This window comes from Barbatula barbatula (assembly GCF_947034865.1).
Source record: "Barbatula barbatula genome assembly, chromosome: 9".
Taxonomy (NCBI): Eukaryota; Metazoa; Chordata; class Actinopteri; order Cypriniformes; family Nemacheilidae; genus Barbatula; species Barbatula barbatula.
In genome coordinates this window covers 18,427,328-18,446,458 of record NC_136772.1, presented here as the reverse complement: position 1 = coordinate 18,446,458, position 19,131 = coordinate 18,427,328, and the positions used below count along the sequence as shown (strand labels likewise).

Below are 19,131 nucleotides of genomic sequence, written 5' to 3'. Positions count from 1 at the left end.
TAATCATATTAGTCCTATCCTGACTAGTTGAATAAACCATTATTCACAATCCCATATTTTAAATAACACAATTCAATTATAGCCTGTGATTTATTCTGGTAATTCCTATCTCCTGACAAAATTATTTTGTAGGTTATTTACTACACATTGTCATATAAAGAAAGTAAATACTGTGGATAAATTTGAGTCAATCTTACAAACCACTTTATTAGTTCACTAATTAGTTTTGAAGACCGCAAAGACATTTTTAATGTAGGAAAATCCTTGTCCATTTCAGTCTGTAGATATTAGCATCTGCCATTAAAATCAAGTTGCAAGTGTCACATCACAGGTATATTCCTCTTGTCCTCAGATCATTGGTATTGGGCTGTGTGGAGTTTTTGAGCTCATCAAAGAGACACGCTTTTCTCACCCATCACTGTGCTTGCGGAGCCTTCAGGCACTTCTGGACATGCTACAGGGTCAACAGCCGGAGAGCTTTCAGACCGAACCTCCAGATGTGCTTGGTGAGACAAAGCTCTAACACACCTGCTTTTATCGGTTTACCTATGCTGTATGTGCTTGCCTAACATATATGTCATTATTATACATTAATCATGACCCCGCTGTTGCCGGCAGAGTCTCTGTTCCATCTTCTGTTGGAGACTACGGTACGGAGCACAGGGATGAATGACCCCACCGCGCAGACCCTGACAGCGTTATCTTGCGCCTGCCTCTTCAGTCTGGTGGTGGCCTGGGGAGACTCTGGTAAAACCCTACAGGCTGTGTCTGCCATCCTCACTAACAACGGCAGCCATGCATGTCAAACCATTCAGGTAAGAGATTCTTTGATTTGGTAAGTTTCAGGAAAACAAGGAAATTCTTACCACAGAGGTTAATGAACTTGCAACGGCGGTAAAATGGTCGCCTGGGCGCATGGTCTAAACGCGTAACGTGCAATAAACAAATCAGAGTGTCATCTTCCATTCCCTTTAAGAGCCAGTTGCACTTGCGCCATGGCAGATACGACGGAATTCGGTAGAGCAGACACATCTCAATAAAGGAAACGCGTCTGCTCATGCGAGAGGTTAAAGCACGGAAGCAGACCATCTACAGGACAAGACAGATTTTAACTTTATGTCCAAAGTAATCAACTATTACATTGTAATTCATGTGCACCCGCCTGTAGGCACATATTCCTAACGCGCTCTTTAAATAACTAAAAAAATATTTCGCCATTGACTTTAGACCAGGTTCGAGTTGGCGCCAGCATTGCTGTTTCAACAACGCAGCACAGGGTGGGAAAATTAGATCTGCGTTGGTCTGAAACTAGCATAGCTGCGCCTTGCGCTGCATTGTGCCGGGTGTACGATAGGCCCTTGATGTGAATGCTCAGCAGAACGATCTGTCCGTAGCTGATTGTGTAGTGAACTTGGACTGTCATGCGGCAGGTGCTGATATCCCTGAAGCTCATTTTAACCAGCCAGCAGCTGTTTAAAATGTTGTTTAGTAACGACTGCGCAGGAGAAGCTGTAAAATGCATAACATTGCTCTCTTCACTTTTATCTTCACCTTATGTTTTTGAACCATTGGTTTCGTTTCCAAAGGTTCAGTAACAGCACTTATGTCTATCTTACTAATGCATAGCAAATGCACTGTTTAACCGCGAGACCTTATATAGACAGGTGTGTGCCTTTCCAAATCATGTCCAATCAATGAATTTACCACAGGTGGACTCCAATCAAGCTGTAGAAACATCTCAAGGATGATCAGTGGAAACAGGATGCACCTGAGCTCAATTTTGAGTGTCATGGCAAAGGCTGTGAATACTTAAGTATATAATATGATTATTTTAGCCAGTTAAAACACATTTAGTAAGTATCAGTTTGAAATGTAAAATGTATTTGGATTTTATAATTTTTACAACTTTTTTGTGACTTTACTGAATTTTCACTCAGCCATGAAACAGAAAAAAAATCTTTCTTGCTACACCAAAGTTTTTTGCTTATTTTCTTAATTTTATAGCTTTTTGATAGTTTTCTTACTCATCTTGTTGACTATTCATTTTGTTGCCTATTTTTATTTGTCTTTACGGAAACGGAAACAGTAAAGGGACCAATTCCCCCTTTTTACTAGCATGCCTATTATGAAGTGAAAAGTGAAAGTGACCTATTTGTCAGTTATGGTGAACCATACCTGAAATGTGACCTCTGCATTTAATCCATCCAGTGAGTAGTGAACACACGCACAGCAAGTGGTGAACACACGTATACCCGGAGCAGTGGGCAGCTATCACTGCAGCGCCCGGGGAGCAGGTAGGGGTAAGGTGCCTTGCTCAAGGGCACCTCAGTCGTTTCCTGCCGGCCCTGAGGATCGAACTGGCAACTTTCTGGTCACGAGTCCAACTTTCTAACCATTAGGCCACGACTGCCCCCTTATAAGCATATTGGCTGTTTATTAGTACCTATAAAGTCAGAAACAGACACATAGGCGTCATGTCATGCTTCAGTGTTTGTTGCAAATAAAAAGGGAAATAAATAAAACACAAATAAAACAGTGAGGGCACAGTGGTTTGATAAACTGGGCGGTCAACTCGGCTGTAAAGTTTAAAGCATCCAAAACTCATACAGTTTCTGTATATCTCATGTTAATCTTGAGTACTTACAGAAGTTGTTACGTAACGTCCTTCATGTGCAGAAAAAAGTTTTCGAAACCTGTACGAACACTTGGGGAGTGTATCGAGCACAGAAATACTACTTTATACGTGCAACTCGGTTTTTGATAAGTTGACCATGGTAAACATGGGAAGACAGCATGTTTGACATTGTAAAGAAGTCAACTTTTACCATGACGTCACAACAAGTTTGCCACTGTTGCTTGTGAAAATAACAATGGCGCCAGCGCTGTGGGTGGAAACGTGGGTAGTAATATTATAATAAGACCCCCTTCCTACGTCAGAAGGGGATAGAAATCTGTTTGGGCCAATTTCTCACACTGTGCAGAGAAAGCCTCACCAAAACAATGTTACTGTGTTGTCTTTTTTCACGTTTTCTGACTTGGTAGATGCACCAGGGACACGATTATAGCACTAAAAAATTTCTGACTTTTATGCGGTTTCTCCTTTTATTGCAAGTTTATTCTTCATTGAGTAAAATATAGTTTTAGCGTGCATGTAAAATTTTAACGCCCATTCTCGCATAACTTAAACTGCTGTGTAAAGCATATTGTAAAAGATAGTTTAAGTGTGCACAAGCTCTCTCTCTAGTTTGAGCATGAAGGCTTTCACATTTATAATCTGATCTCTAGAGATCCATTTGTCAGCTGTTTTGCGCATTTAGATCCTATTTATTTGTTATACAAATTAGAGTTTGGCTGATAGACGATGACATGGTCCATAGGGCGATTGCTGACAACCATCACAATGTTGGGCCGGCATCGCGATTCCCCTGCATGACTCAATGTTTCTTCATCAGGAGGGTCTGTGGTCGGCTGCACATCCCGTCCGCATAGGTGTACAGCACATTCCCAAGACAAATGTTGACAGCCAAGTAACGCTTGGAGTTTAGTTCGGAACAGAGCACGGATTGCATGAAAAAAAATTGGTAATGTAAAAGCTGTCACACGAACTCGGGTGTGCACCATGGTACTAAACCCTGCGCATGCGCTTAAGAATGAATTTATAATCCATTTACTTCAATAAAACGCATGTTAGAGTTGACAGGTAATTCATAATAATTGGTAATTCACCTTCGATTTGAGCAAGAGTGATCCTGCATTGTTTTACGCATTTCGAGTGGAATCAGAGTGTCAAATTAATGGTAATACGACGTTTCCAGATTTAAAAATGTATTATAAATAGTCTGTTTGCAAGCAGCAGAAAGCTCTGTATGGAGCTGTGTCCACTGAGGCGTTTCTGGCGGCGTATGATTTCAATTGTTTCCAATAGACACAAACTGATATACCCCAACCCTCACCGTATTCGTTCAGATATAAAATCCCTCCCTGCCATATTTTCGAACATAACGCCGAATGTATTGCATGTATTTATAAGAAATATTCCACTTGATGACAATATTACTGGTATTTTGTGAAAGCTGTATGAATTTACTTACTGGTAAATTGACAGAATGCTGTTGCCTTTGTGAAAAGCACCTTTTTTGTGTATTTACCAAAAATCTAGGAACCAGTTCCAATACATTATTCTGAGGTAAATGAGATGAGACTCAGGTGAATGCGAATGCACAAGTTTCTGACCCAACACTCATATTATCATATTCCAAGGTTCCGACGATCCTGAATGCTCTCCAGCGCAGTGTGCAGGCGGTTCTAGTGGGGAAAATCCAGATTCAGGACTGGTTCGGGAACGGCATCAAGCGAGCTGCGCTGATGAACAAATGGGTTCTAAAGGAGGTGAACATCGATGAAGATGAACACTGTCTTCTTCAAACAGATGGTTCCTTCCTGTACCTGCTCTGCAAGGATGGTCTCTACAAAGTGGGCTCAGGTTACAGTGGGACTGTCAGGGTGAGGCATTTCATGCATTTTTCAGTATAAACAATGAAACTGCCCGTATTAATTGAGTTTCTGTTTCTGCAAGTTAATATATTTTACTGTTTTTCTCCTGTGGGCATTTGTAAGATTTATAATGTCATGGCTGTTTAAGTGCTTACTTAGCAGGTTATTTATGTGTGAACTAATGAGAGGCTTTTGATTGCAGGGCCATGTGTACAACTCTACATCACGTATCAGAAATCGTAAGGAGAAGAGGTCATGGCTGGGATTCGCTCAGGTATTTGAATGGGATTATTGGTCATGGTGGTCTGAGTGTCTGTTTGTATATCATCATCATCATTAGGATAGTGTGCGGTTTCTGGCTTTGCTATTTGTTAAGACAGAATACCAAACATGTTTAGGGGGCGATGAAAAATTTTTGTGGCACTTTTTCTTTGCAGGGCTGTTTGCTCTATCGGGACATGAACAGTCACAGCATGTCTGCCATTAAGATCAATCCAGAGACCCTGGAGCAGGAGGGCACCATCACAATGCCTGGTAAAAACACACATCTGCTGTAGATTACACAATCACTGATTAAAGAAGCATTTTTTATAAGATTTTGTCAAATGTTAATTTTTTTCTCCTAAAGATGCATTTATGCATTTAATGAATAGACAGTCCTATGTATCTGTTTGAAAGAGTTAACCACATGCGTTTTCACTACAAATAAGTTTTCGGATGCTTTCCGACCACATCGTTATGGTTAAAAGTGTAAAACATTTTATCTCATGAAACATTTGACCAGATCTATCAAAACGTATCCTAATATTGGGCGTAAGCAGGATCGTGGCAAGCAGGTCTAGAGTAAATTGTCTTTGTTATTCAGACTTTGACAATCGTAGATAACGCACTTTTCTCTCTGTTCCACATTCCCTCTTTATTATATTTACTCTCTCTGTTCTTTAGGTCTTCAATCAGATGGGCAGAACATTATATTCACTGATGGAGAATATGTTAACCAAATTGCAGCCTGTAAAGATGTAAGTTATTTTATTCATTGACATTGTCACACTAAAGTATTTTCAGATGAACAAAGTCCAAAACCAGAGAACTTCATTAGGATCATGCCTGTTTTCGAAAGTTATTGCTGCTGCCTTCTAAATTGTCTTGTTTTTGTCAGATTCTAAGGATGACATGTGTCCTTCATCCAATGTAATCCGCATCAGGCTCAGCTAAAGCTTTTTGATAGCGAGTCTGTTTATTGCTCTTGTAACTAGTAAAATTGTTCTGGTTTTCCTTATAGACTTTTACTGTGAGATTGTTAGAAATTTTTTTTTTTGCAATTATTTGCTGGAGTTGCTATTGGTTGTTTTTCGAACAGGTTGGCTTGTCGCTAGGTGACACACAATGATATAGCCATCAGTGCAGTGAAATAGATGACAAACATTGCAGAAACGCAAAAGGAGTTGGTTTACTCCAATATGCTCTCTCTCAACTGATGTGTTCATCAAACAGATTGCAGAGTCATTAATGCGAACCTGTGTGTCATAAAAACATGATCAGTGCTTTGATTGTGGCTGTCAGTGGCACCTGATCCCCTTTGTCTTAGCCTCTTTCAGACTTGCTGTATGTGAGTTTATGTGTGTCAAAGCTATTCAGACAGGGGTAGGGGCTGTAGTCCTCGCAGGATTAAACCCACTGCCTTGTCATATGTGGACTGTTTTATGGATGTGTTGGGGGGTGAAATATTCATACATCTGCCTTTGAAGATGAATTTTTGCATAACTGAATGAAAGATGATTAAGAGTGGGATTTTAATAAAATAAGTTGTAAGGGTTTGTATGTTGTGATGTGGTCGACTTTGAGTGACAAACACGCCTTAATTACAACCCTGTGCAAGGCATTGGAAATGCCAATGAACCAAGCTTTCATTTGAGATTTTGCAGGCTTTAAACGTGATAAAGAGTAAGTGAAGAAGCAGATAGACATTTAAATATGACAGGGTCAAAATTTAAGACATGGGCAATACAGTTGCAAATGGAAAACAACAATTGCAATGTCTGCCTTATTTTCCAATTTAGATGAGGTATAGTACACTTTAAAAATATGAGACCCAAAATGTAAAGGCAGCATGATCAATATTTAGTTACTTTTTATAGACAAAAATCTAATTGTGTCAACATAGTAATTTCTTTCATTAAAAATAAAAGGGCAGCCAAAAATAGGATTAACTCAAATTAGATAAATCTGCTCTGATTAACGAAGTCAAATGAATGCCATACAGGTGATGTAAGTACATGGTTTGTTGATTCAATGCGCCATATGACTGATACAGAAAAAACGTCACTAACCTTGACCTTAGTGATATTCCGAAACTCAAGCAATGTTCCTGTAGCTCTGCTCGTAGTGATTCTTCAGGGCAAGAGAAAGTGAGTTAGTGAGGTTATAAATGATTGTGTGAATTTTTTCAGGATGGCTTTGTGGTGCGGATCTACGCCACCAGCTCAGACTCAGCCCTACAGCAAGAACTGCAGCTCAAACTGGCCAGGAAGTGTCTTCACGCCTGTGGCATCTCTCTCTTTGACCTTGAGAAAGACCTTCATATCATCAGTGAGACAATGCTTTAAAGCTCGCATTTATGCATGCCTACACTGCATACTTTAAAAAATGTTGTGGTTTGCGTGCGTGTCTTCAGGTACTGGGTTTGATGAGGAAGCAGCTCTGATTGCAGCCGGCCGAGAGTTTGCTTTGATGAAAACTGCATCTGGGAAGGTAAACACCCACCTCTTTATATTCCTCACTCATTCTATGCTTAAAACATTTGATGGATTACGTTGAAAGAATTATTGTCTTAAAAAAAACACATAAATGGCTCAGAACTATAGAAAAAAACTGCATAGTTTGATGAATCTCAACAATTCTGTGGTCTTATATTACCCCAAATCAAAAGAAAAGACTATGTGTTTTAATATTTTTGTAATGATAATTAAGTGGTAGATAATTTCCATTACCGCAAGTGTTGTCTGTTGTGTGAAAGTTACAAAGGCAGCAGAAGAGCAGACAGTCTGTAGATCTGCACACATGCCTAAATAACTGGAAGTAATTTGATTGTAGCGCTTCTGTTCAGTGCTTAGACTCTTTGACACTCAAGTGAGGCCAGATTGAGCGTGTGAAAGGCCGGAGAGAAAACCAGCTTGTGTATTTACATGTAATGTTACAAATGTTCAGAGGCAGGTTTTTGTGAGATTGTGTCACTGGATGATGTCATGTGCTAATTATCATATGTTTATATGTACAGGCCATCTATGTTCATGCTTGTATGTCCAGTCAGTAATAGTGACAGATGTTTGCAAACCTTGTTTTGCACTCATTCATTCACGAGTCAGCTGTCATACAGTCAATTGTAGATGGCAAAAGAGATGATCTTGCGCTAAATATCCTCGTACTAACGGGGCAGTACTGGCGACATTTTTCTTCTGAATGAAGGTTAAGGTTTCTCCAAAGTCACCAAAAAACGTTTTAAATACAGAAATATACGTATAACTATTACTGCTGTGTTGCTTAAAAGTGAATATAAAAATATGAAAAAATAAAGAACATCTTTTCTTTTATTTTGACCAGATTTTCCATTGTACATTTTCAAACAAATAACATTTTACCTAAAACATAGCTATTCATTGGGGAAATAATTATTTGATCCCCTGCTGATTTTGGAAGTGTGCCTGTTTACAAAGAAATGAAGAATCTATCATTTTTAACTGATAGAGACAGAATATAAAAAGAAATCAGGAAAATTGATTTGCATTTCAGTCTGTGAAATAAGTATTTGATCCCCAACCAAGCATTAAGAATTCTTGCTCCACGTATTGGTTTTGTGCCTATATGAACCACAGATTAGTCCCGTCACTTTAAGAAAGTACTCCTAAGTCACCTTGTTATGTATATAAAAGATGCCTGCCATCAGATTCTGTATCTTTCATTTCAACCTGGTCAAGACCAAATATGTTTCAAGGGATGTCAGGGACAAGAATGTAGACCTGCACAAACCTTGAAGAAGCTTGGTCAGAAGGAGACAACTGTTGGTGTGATTATTTATTATTATTTGGAAATAGAAGAAATACAAAATAGCTATAGTTTGTCCTTGGTCTGGAGCTCCCTGCGAGATTTCCCCAATGGGGTAAAGATGATCATGGGAAAGTTTAAAGATCAGCCCAGAACTGCACGGAAGAAGCTTGTTAATGAGTTTAAGACAGTTGGGACCACAGTTAGCAAGCAAACTATTGGTAACTCGCTATGCCACAACAGATTGAAATCCTGACATACCCGCACGGTCCTCCTGCCCAATAAGGCCCGCCTGGCTTTGATGAACATTAAAATGATTTAGAAAAGGCTTTGGAGAAAGTGCTGTGGTCAAATGGGAAGAAAATTGACTATGACCCCAAGAACTCTTTGATGGCTCTATGTATGCATGAAAAAAATATTATACATAGCAATCTTTACAGAAAACAATAATTTTATGTTTTTTCATTCATACTTACACTCACACCTTTGCTCATCTAAAAATAAATCTGCAACGTTAAGTTTTAGCAAGTGATTTTAGAGATTTAAGAATTACAGTATGAATGAAATAGCTGCCTCGAGGTGTTGCAAATATGGCTGCCTAGGACAGTGACCTTCCTTAAAGGGACTTTGGCCATAGTCTTTAAAGCATAAAATAAATAGCACACACTACTTTATTTATCTTAATAATTACATTTATAAATTTTTGGATCAGTATGTTATTATAATACTTGAATGCGCAAACACCGGTTGACAAGCAGATGGAGTTATAAACATCACTGTCTTTCTTTACAATGTTGCAGATCTACTACACTGGAAAGTATCAGAGCCTTGGTATCAAGCAGGGTGGCCCATCAGCTGGGAAGTGGGTGGAGCTTCCAGTTACTAAATCGCCAAAGATCGTTCAGTTTTCAGTGGGCCATGACGGCTCCCACGCCCTGCTGGTGGCAGAGGATGGAAGTGTCTTTTTCACAGGCTCTGCCAGCAAAGGAGAGGATGGAGAATCAAGTATGACATGTATTTCATTCTCTGTCTTGCATAATTGGTCTGAGATGATAATCCTTTTGTTATGATGTTACACATGGATTGTAAAACTCTTGTTATCATTGCTTGTCTTTAGCAAAGAGCAGGAGACAACCAAAGCCCTACAAACCCAAAAAGATGATCAAACTCGAGACCAAGACCGCGGTGTACACGGCCTGCAACAACGGCAGCAGTAGTATTGTCACTAAAGACGGAGAGCTCTACATGTTTGGCAAGGATGCCATTTACAGCGACAGTACCAGTAAGTGCCAACTGCTTGAGTGCCCATTAAGGGATGGCAGGTGGGAAATGATGCACTATCATTTAACTGCCTGTAAGACCATTTATCTGTCTTTGACCTGCTGTGTCTAATCTCCTATGAGAGAGAGTTATTTATAGTTTGTTCCTGTTCAACATTCTCAAATAGCATATACGGTATATACAAAATTACAATTGAATGTTTACACAGAGTTAAAATTGATATTTGTATCGTGTATCGGTGTCGATACTGTATAAAATTCGAGATAGGGTATTGGTGACAATTGGCCCGATCTGACATAAAATTTCTGCAAGGCGATGTAAAAGTTTACGGGGATGCTGGTTCTTAAACACCTTCACAGCACGGCTGTGCGCAGTGTGTGACATCATACACTAGCAACGTGCTCTGTACGCAGGTGAACAAGCTAACATATGGAGCATAGAGCAGTGAACAACATGGAGTAAGCAACAACATCTGCGATTTAGAGGTATTTCACAAGTTACAAGTTCCACCGCTGTTTGCATTATTTGCCAAGCAAATGTTCAGAGGGATGGTGATAAAACTTTAAAGTTTACTACAATTTCATTGAGATTTCATCCCAAAAAGCGCTTTATAAACTAAACAGTTATTAAGAGATTTTGGTTCCATTTATTTAGGATGATCGGGACTAGTTGTCTAGGTCGACACTGAAAACAACAGACGATTACACTGTACGATTCATTTTAAAAACATGTTTTTACATGTTTTAGTTTATAAACATTTTAAATAACATACTAAAACAATAGGTTTGAAAAATGAATTATTAATAGTAGGATTGAAGTGTTTTAATTTTAGTCAAATCTAGCATGTGTTTCCTGTGTCCAATTGCAGCGCGCTCAGAAATGACCACTTGAAAGACGAGTTGTGGGGGAGTTGTGGAAGTCCGCCTTCCAATAAACCGTCAATCCATCGCCAGAGGCTCTGGTATTTTTTCTTTACAAAGTGATGTCGCCATTTTTGCGGATCTGTCTAAACTCGGATTGTTTTGATAACGTTGTCGTGTGTACGTGAACCTTTTCAAAAACGCAAAAGAAACACTTTTCCGTTTTTCATCGTGTAAACGTGGCCTTATGGTTCACAAACATTGAGCCGACTCTCTGAACATAATGCTTGCATTTCCTCAACAAGACCCTTTAAAATTATCTTGACATCATAATCACACGGTTGTTTAGCCTGTTTATGTTCTATAAATGAGCTAATATGGGCATCTGCTTTATTAGCGTCTTTTTCATTTGCTCTGTGTGAGATTAAATGTGTTGTTCTGTAGCATACTTGTTCTGTATTTTTTGTCCATTGCGTTCTTTTAGCTTTTTTTGTTAACACATTGCTTTGCTTTATAAATAAAACATGATATAATAGGTATTTGAGTAGGCCGTCTTATCTTGTTTGATGATAGGCTACACGCCTACCCTAATTCTAACTTAAATTGTTCTTAAATTGCGACATGATTAAACAAAAAAGCATTTAAACAAACAAATAGTTAAACATTAGTTTTTTAGCTTGTCATTAATTGTTGTTAATTACGTATTTTTTTATTTCAGAAAAATATACAAACTTTCACTAAAATTGAATTTAATTAAATTTGATTACCAACATTTAATTGAGCTTTTAGAGTCCTAAAAAACAGAATTAAAGAAAAAAGTCAAAGTTAGATTTTTTTTTATATTTTACTTCCAGGCAGAGACCAGCCGAACCAAACAAATGATCATCACATCACTTCTTGCAGCCAGTCCTGTCAGGGTTGGCGCATCAGCAAATGCAGAAATATTATTTATCATAACGTAAGGAAAGTGGAACACATATGCCTGTTTTAGCTACATTAAATATTGGATTTGCCAGTTTGATTTATACAATCTTATGTCTTAAGTCTTTACATGGTAGGCTATTACATATGGTCTACACAAAGTTTTTGGTCCACCTTGTGGGCCGTTCTTAGTTTTAGACTAGTCGACTTGTTACAAAACTTTCGTTTAAATGACTGTCAAATTAGTTGTAGCGCACATCCCTTATTTATTTGGACACGTTTACCAAGCTAGTGAAGCTGTTGTGTTACTTAGCTGCTTTTGTTTTGGATGTTTAATTCCTATTTGCACTTTCATTTTGAATGTCAAGTTTAAGCTAGTGAACTTGTGGTTTTATTTAGCATTTGTTGCATTGGTTTAAAAAAGTATTCACTAAACTTGTGAATAATTTGTTTGTTATTTTGAAAATCTGTTTTGTGTCTGATGTGCTGTATCCGTCACTTCCCGGCGCACCACACATAGCATCAAAACGATTACATCTAGGATTTGTTGTTTGTGGCCTCTCTCAGTTTAAAACTCTTTAAATCAGTTTTAAAGTTTTAAATTCCTTGTTTTTATTGTTGTGATTATTTTTATTATTTTATTATATGCTCTATGCTCCATTTTGATGAGGCCCCGGCATAAGCAATCAACGTTAAAAGACAAAAAAAGACTTTTGAAGATTCTGTATGCAAATATGCTTGTGTTTAGAGTTTTGGAAAACGTTTGTTTTACAATCGTAAGCTGAGTTTAAAGAATGTAATGTGTTTTTGGTTTTGCATACTTGATCTAAGATTAGGTGAATGGTTTCACTCAGTGAGCCTTATGTGTCACTTTTAGGGCCCTATTGCACACATGGTGCAATGCGGCGCCAGGCGCAACGCAAGTGTTTTCCGTTAGTTTCAGTCCTGCACGGTTTCATTTTCATATCCTGAACCACGTCGTTTAAATGACAAATGGATTTGTGCGCCCATGGGCTTGCTGCTCTGAAAACGAGGTGTGTTTAGGACATTGTTGGTGCATCACTATTTTGAGGCAACTGAAATAGACTAGACATTGACTAACTGATATCTGGTCCTGCAATGTTTTTAGGTGGGTGCATAGCACGCATGCACTCTGTTTATTACATACGGAGGAATGTACAGCAGCACACAATAATGCCGATAATTACAAATAAATGGATTACAATATAAAAAAAATTATATTCGAATTCTGCTGTGTATGCCGTCATGGCACGAGTGCAACAGGCTCGGGAATGGGAGATGAGACTGATTGGTTTACTGCATGATTTGCCCAAAACAAACCCATGACTCATTACGAAAATAGTGCCAGCTCTTTTAGACCATGTGCCTGGCACACCGACCATTTTCCCGGTCCTTAAACTAGCAAAAGTGGATTCAGACATGCTCTAAGTGCACTTGTGATTTAGACCATCCCATTAGATCGTAAGGTTAAGGCCCTTGGTAGTGTTTCCCACAGAATTTTGTGAGACTATGGGGGCTAAACATTTTTTCTGGCCGCCATAGTCTCGTCAATAAATGGGAAACACTGCTTGGTGTCCAAGCAATTAAAAAAACGGTAAAAGTACGTGAAAATAAAGTAGTATTTTTTCTATTTTACTCTCTGGCCTCTAGTCGACTTAAAATATTATACCTTAAACCATGGGTCTCAAACTCAGTTCCTGGAGGGCCACAGCTCTGCACAGTTTAGCTCCAACCAGCTCTGAACCACACCTGCTTGGAAGTGTCTTGTAATCCTGAAGATGTTGATTAGCTGAATCAGGTTTGTTTGATTAGGGTTGGAGCTAAACTGTGCAGAGCTGTGGCCCTCCAGGAACTGAGTTTGAGACCCATGCCTTAAACTGTATGTGGTCAGTGCTGGGTGTGAGATCAACTTGCATGATTCATCATTTATTTTCTTCTCTTTTCTTCCCAGGTCAGGTATCAGATCTGAAAGGACACTTTGTAACTCAGGTAGCCATGGGGAAAGCTCACACCTGCATCCTCACCAAGAGCGGGGAGGTGTGGACATTTGGAGTGAACAACAAAGGCCAGTGTGGTCGAGACACTGGAGCCATGAGCCAAGCAGGGAAAGGTGAATACCTCTTTTCACACAAAACATGAATTTGTTCCATTTCAAACCAGCATAATTGTGAATATTTATTGTTTTATATATATATATATATATATATATATATATATATATATATCTTGGAAGTTCCTTATACATTTATTTATATATTTATGAAAGTGTTTTTGAGCTATTGGATGTGTTCCTGCCTTAGCATTTGGAGTGGAGAACATGGCCACTGCTATGGATGAGGACTTGGAGGATGAGCTAGATGAGAAGGAGGAGAAGTCTATGATGTGTCAGCCTGGCATGCACAAGTGGAAGCTGGACCAGTGTATGGTGTGCACCGTGTGTGGAGATTGCACAGGTTATGGTGCTAGCTGTGTGAGCAGTGGGCGACCTGACAGAGTGCCGGGAGGGTGAGTGCCACAGACTACAATAATCTGACAATTTACAGTAGGCAATACAGGTTTCCTGTCATTCTTTTCATATCTCAATCATATCTAGAATAACAGTAGACAGTGTGACTGCAGTCTTTATTTGTTGCATCAGGGATTGACCTTATCTGTTTCCAGTAGTTCTTTTCTGTATGTTTTGAGTCTTTGCACTTCTTGAATTTTGTCTTTGTAAATATATTCTTTCCTCTCCTCTGCAGGATTTGTGGCTGTGGATCTGGCGAGTCGGGCTGTTCATCATGTGGCTGCTGTAAAGCTTGTGCTAGGGAACTGGATGGTCAGGAGGCCAGACAGAGGGGAATCTTTGATGCTGTGAAGGAAATGATCCCACTGGACCTGCTCTTGGGTACTGCACTGTCATCTGAACATATTCAATCAATACATCTCCATAGCCATCCAATCAAATCTCTTTCCTGTCTGTGGGCCAATTTCATGTCATATGTTGAACCATTTGTCTGTGTGCATGTAATATATTCATTATAGAGGTGGATGGTATGACCAAAATCCTATTCATCATTGTACAGTTACTCATACATACACACACACACATATACATACAATATATACTGTATATATATATATAGTTTTAGATAATGCAGTCAAGTAAAACATTTTTGAGATTTAATACCCTTTATCTGCATGTTAAATAAATGGACGCCATCTACAATATATGATTATTCATACTAAATCTGGCATCAATGATTCAGATCATCTCTGAATGATTTGCCAATGTTACTTTTGTATATTTGCCTAGTAAATCAGCATTGTGTGTCTGTTTTCTTGTGTTTATGTCTTTGCTCATGTCTTGCATTGCATCTCATGCTCACCATTCATCTGCTGTGTTGTCTCTCATTTGTCTCCTTTGGCCCCGCCCATGCTGGATCTCTGTTGTTTTAGCTGTGCCTGTCCCTCCCCCCCCAGGCGTCAATATTGAAGAGCACATCCAGATTCGACAGGAGGAGAAGAGACAGCGTGTCAATCGCCGGCACCGATTGGAAGAGGGCCGAGGTATGCCGCTTAAGCCGGGGACACACTTAATGACTAGCTGAAACATATTAAGACTGGACTCAACACACTAGTTTTTCTTGCTACTGGAACCGATTCTAGTCTTTGACAGTGAGGAACGAGCACATATCTAACTACTGCATCAGACCACTACACCACAGATCTAACAACTCTTGAGTCACGACAGGACATTCTGCCGAAGCATAATATCTATGTACCGATATAGATCAGCAGGCTTAGCGTTACATTATGTTTTGTTAGTAATGAAACCGCAGGGTGAAGCAACGACAATGTTCACATGTTTCTTTTTCCAATAAAGTTATGCATTTTTTGTAGGCCTGTCGCGAACTTATCGTGCGATATATAAACTTGACGTCGGTAGTTTTTGGTGATGCAATATATTGCCATTTTGTTTAAATATTAGTTTTTTACATAAAACTGTAAAGCTGTAGTAGGCCTCATCGGCTGGTGCAAAGCTGCAAACCTCCCACTCTGATATGAAAACAAAGTAGTGCGTGAACAAAAAGCGTCTGCAAAATGAATAAATGTACTTAATCAGTGGCATAAAATGTTTATAAAATGACAATAAAATATCGACTATCGCAATTATTTCTGATTCAGTTTATTGCAAAAAAAAGTTGCCATCGCGACAGGCCTAGTCTTTTGTTTTAGACCTCAAGCATGCATAACAGGAAGTTGTTAATGAAATAAGTTGTTAATGAAAACAGTTAAAAGAGTAATTTATTATTTGTGAAAGAAAAGAAACAGCATTTACCTACATAATACATATATATATATATATAATATAAGTCCCAAACTGCATCCCAAACAAAACTGAGATAAAATGATGTGGCGTCTTTTGCCTCTAAATTCTTTAAAGTTTAATCAGAATAGTCATCACAAAATATTATCGCTTTGCTACCTTTAAAACAAGGCTAATTTAACCCAAATTTAACCCGGTCATTTTGATATGGTTTACTCGACAAATGTGACGCAAAACACGATGCTCATATGCCGACTCACTCGAGTGTTTATGTATGTTCTCTACATTCTTATGGCAGTCTGCTTTATTAACAGGTTTTTATTTCGCTCTGCGTGAGCTTTTGTTCTGTAACTTGTGCCTTTACTAACACACTGCATATTTTCGATTAAGAAATTTAGAATATGACAATATAGCTTATTTTAAGTTATTGCTTATTTTGAGTGAATGCTCAAAATAGTATTTGGCTTCAAAACCCGCTAAATACCACACTATCTGGTCTGAAATATCTGGTATTAATGAAAGTAAATGTACGAGCCTGATAAAAAAAGGCCCATTTAAAAGAAATGAGGTCTGACTCTGAAATTAGGTTCAGGCATCTGAACTCTTCATAAATATTTCCCGTTTTTTTTTAAAACATCTGTATAATAACCCAAAAAAGATTACTTATTAATTTCATTATTTGAACTTATTTCTTTGACTCCTCTCATTGTTTCTGCCTACATACCGTCTCCAGTGTGGCTGTGATGTCTTCGATTGCAGCCGCCAGTCGTAAATATTAAACGGGTTTAATAAAATCCTTAGTAAGGATAACTGGCTCATAAATTCAAAGACTAGAATCATGAGACACTACACACTGAACGATTTTATTTGGGATTCTAAACAACGACTGAGTTTAACAGGAATAGGCTAGGCGTGATTATAGGTTATCAAATTCCATTCATAATCGTTGTAAAATCATTGCTTCACACAAACATCCTACCCAAGATGCGATTTGTCTTTACACCGTTACGATTCTGTTCTCCAATTCTTCCCAATATTTTATATAGGCCAGGGGGCTGGGTTATCCTATCCTTATATCCTAACGGTCTTTAAACAAATATCACAATTAATTCTTGTCTTGAGACTTTTAAGTGTCTCAAGTCACATCTCTGATTTAAACTTGAAAGTGAAAGTGAGTTTAAAATTAGTTTTTGGGATAAACAGCAAAAATTGGTGTCTCTGTGTCTGAATATGTAAGAAAATGTATTTGACTCATTTTCATTCATTCAAAAGAATACATTTCAAAATGTTTTGAATATTCTTGGCAATAATAGCTGTTAAAATAATAGTCCAAAATGATTTTGAAAATCTCTTAATTGTTGATTCTAAATTGTCTAGATTATTACGACTTCAATGTTTGGTTAAATTGCCCAGCCCTGTTATTATTTTCTTACATTCAGTTAGGTTTTTTTAAATAGATCACATTATTTTGCACCATATTATGTCATGAAATTACAGTAGAAAGGCAACAACTTGTTTTTCAAACACATTTGGTCATGTCCTGTTCTCCGTTTCACTTTAAGCACCTCATGCATATTCCATACAAGGTCTTTTCCTCTGGGTTTTGGGAAATATCTCCAGCCTCCCATATTCTTGTTTCTTCTGGGTGTGGGTTGCTTGTGGATGCTCGCCATTCTCGCTTGTAAATTCATAAAGAACTATGTTTTTAATATCCTGTTTTATTTTCCATTCGTGAAATGCTTTGCCCCATGCATGTGAAAGTCTCTTTCTCCCCCCCATAGGCCCCCTTGTTTACCCCGGCCCCCTTTTTATGAACCAGCGTGAGCAGGTGCTAGCCAGACTAAGACCCCTTCAGGCCTTTAAGCTAATGCGGGAGAAACTCAAAGGTACTGCGGTCTTCACTACAGACTCCACCTGGAGCCCCATAATGCCCCTTTCTCTCTCTCCTTCCCTTCAGCTGTATCCTATCACATCTTTCAGCTTTCTCTGGACGCATTAATGGCTCTGTCTTAATTCTGTCTCTGGGGAAAGAGTAAGGACAGTGCTTTTAACTGGCTGTACTGTATGCAGTGCTGAGTGCTTTTGTTGAAATAAAAGTTGGCAGGTGTACAGCATGTTTTAAACCAAACAGCAAGAGTGCAGGCATTGCTTTAATTGATATGAACGAAACCAAATACTATACCAAATATGGTGTCTTTGCTTAAAATAGCATTCTTACATAATTACTATATTTGTCCTTGCATCCTAAACAGTCTGTTGTGGTCAAATGTGAATTCCAAGTAAAGTGTATTTTAATATATTGATAAATGAAATTATGCCTATTCCGGACTCTGGTGCATGTAACTTTGTTCCTATTTTCTTTTGTGTATATTTATGTATGCAGAAGGGAAGAACTGTATGGTCACATTGTTACCAGTCAAGTTTTGTAGGAAATTGACACGATGTATATTTGTCTACAAATCTAACCTTAATCATTTAAAAATTAAGAAGATTAAGGTTGGAAAGTAGAAAAGTATGATATGTTATACCTGCAAAATAATGGTATATACAATAATTTTTTCTGATCGTCTTAACTTTTTGAAGTGTTAACCTGATCAGCTCACTTTTATGTGCTCCTTTTTTGTGTCTGTGTCCACAAATCAATGACAATCACTCTTATTATCCCTGAGAGAGAAAGTGCGTAAGAATGTATAGAGCCACAACTTCCTTCTTAGTTTATCTCCAAGCTATTATTCTGTCCCTCCCCTGTCCAAGCATGCCAATATTTCATTGTCTGTCTTTCCTCTGAGGCAGGAGATAATTTCTCTTCTCAGGTTAACAGCCCGGCTTCATCCATCTCACCACTCTGTTTTCCTCTGCCCCTCTTCTTTCGTCCTCATTCCTCATGCTCTGTTTTAACTGCAGATGGCAGCAGTGAACGTGGGGACAAAGATGCCAGTAAGATCACAACCTATCCTCCAGGGTCTGTGCGCTTTGATTGTGAACTGCGAGCTGTGCAGGTCAGCTGTGGCTTCCATCACTCCGGTAAGTTAAAATCACTTCTGACTGTGAATATGACACATTGTTGTCCATTTATTGGATACATATTTATGCACCTGTTTATTTTTTTACAGTGGTATTAATGGAGAATGGTGACGTTTACACCTTTGGTTATGGACAGCATGGACAACTTGGACATGGAGATGTTAATTCTAGGTAATGATG

At 38.5% G+C, this 19,131-nt stretch overlaps 1 protein-coding gene across 7 annotated transcripts in view; it reads left to right on the top strand.

The window, feature by feature from the left end:
- Positions 1-19,131, top strand: part of mycbp2 (MYC binding protein 2) — a 91,916-nt gene that overhangs the window by 19,409 nt on the left and 53,376 nt on the right. For 4 of the 7 annotated variants that reach the window (XM_079464023.1, XM_079464021.1, XM_079464022.1 and 1 more), the window contains exons 4-20: positions 353-506; positions 619-815; positions 4,261-4,503; positions 4,697-4,768; positions 4,932-5,028; positions 5,440-5,513; positions 6,945-7,083; positions 7,169-7,245; positions 9,336-9,540; positions 9,653-9,817; positions 13,570-13,728; positions 13,919-14,123; positions 14,360-14,505; positions 15,057-15,167; positions 17,709-17,813; positions 18,832-18,951; positions 19,041-19,122. In XM_079464023.1, coding sequence (XP_079320149.1) covers positions 353-506; positions 619-815; positions 4,261-4,503; positions 4,697-4,768; positions 4,932-5,028; positions 5,440-5,513; positions 6,945-7,083; positions 7,169-7,245; positions 9,336-9,540; positions 9,653-9,817; positions 13,570-13,728; positions 13,919-14,123; positions 14,360-14,505; positions 15,057-15,167; positions 17,709-17,813; positions 18,832-18,951; positions 19,041-19,122 — 2,351 coding nt within the window. The remainder of the gene's footprint in view (positions 1-352; positions 507-618; positions 816-4,260; positions 4,504-4,696; positions 4,769-4,931; positions 5,029-5,439; positions 5,514-6,944; positions 7,084-7,168; positions 7,246-9,335; positions 9,541-9,652; positions 9,818-13,569; positions 13,729-13,918; positions 14,124-14,359; positions 14,506-15,056; positions 15,168-17,708; positions 17,814-18,831; positions 18,952-19,040; positions 19,123-19,131) is intronic. The other 3 variants (XM_079464024.1, XM_079464025.1, XM_079464026.1) reach the window with 2 other exon arrangements.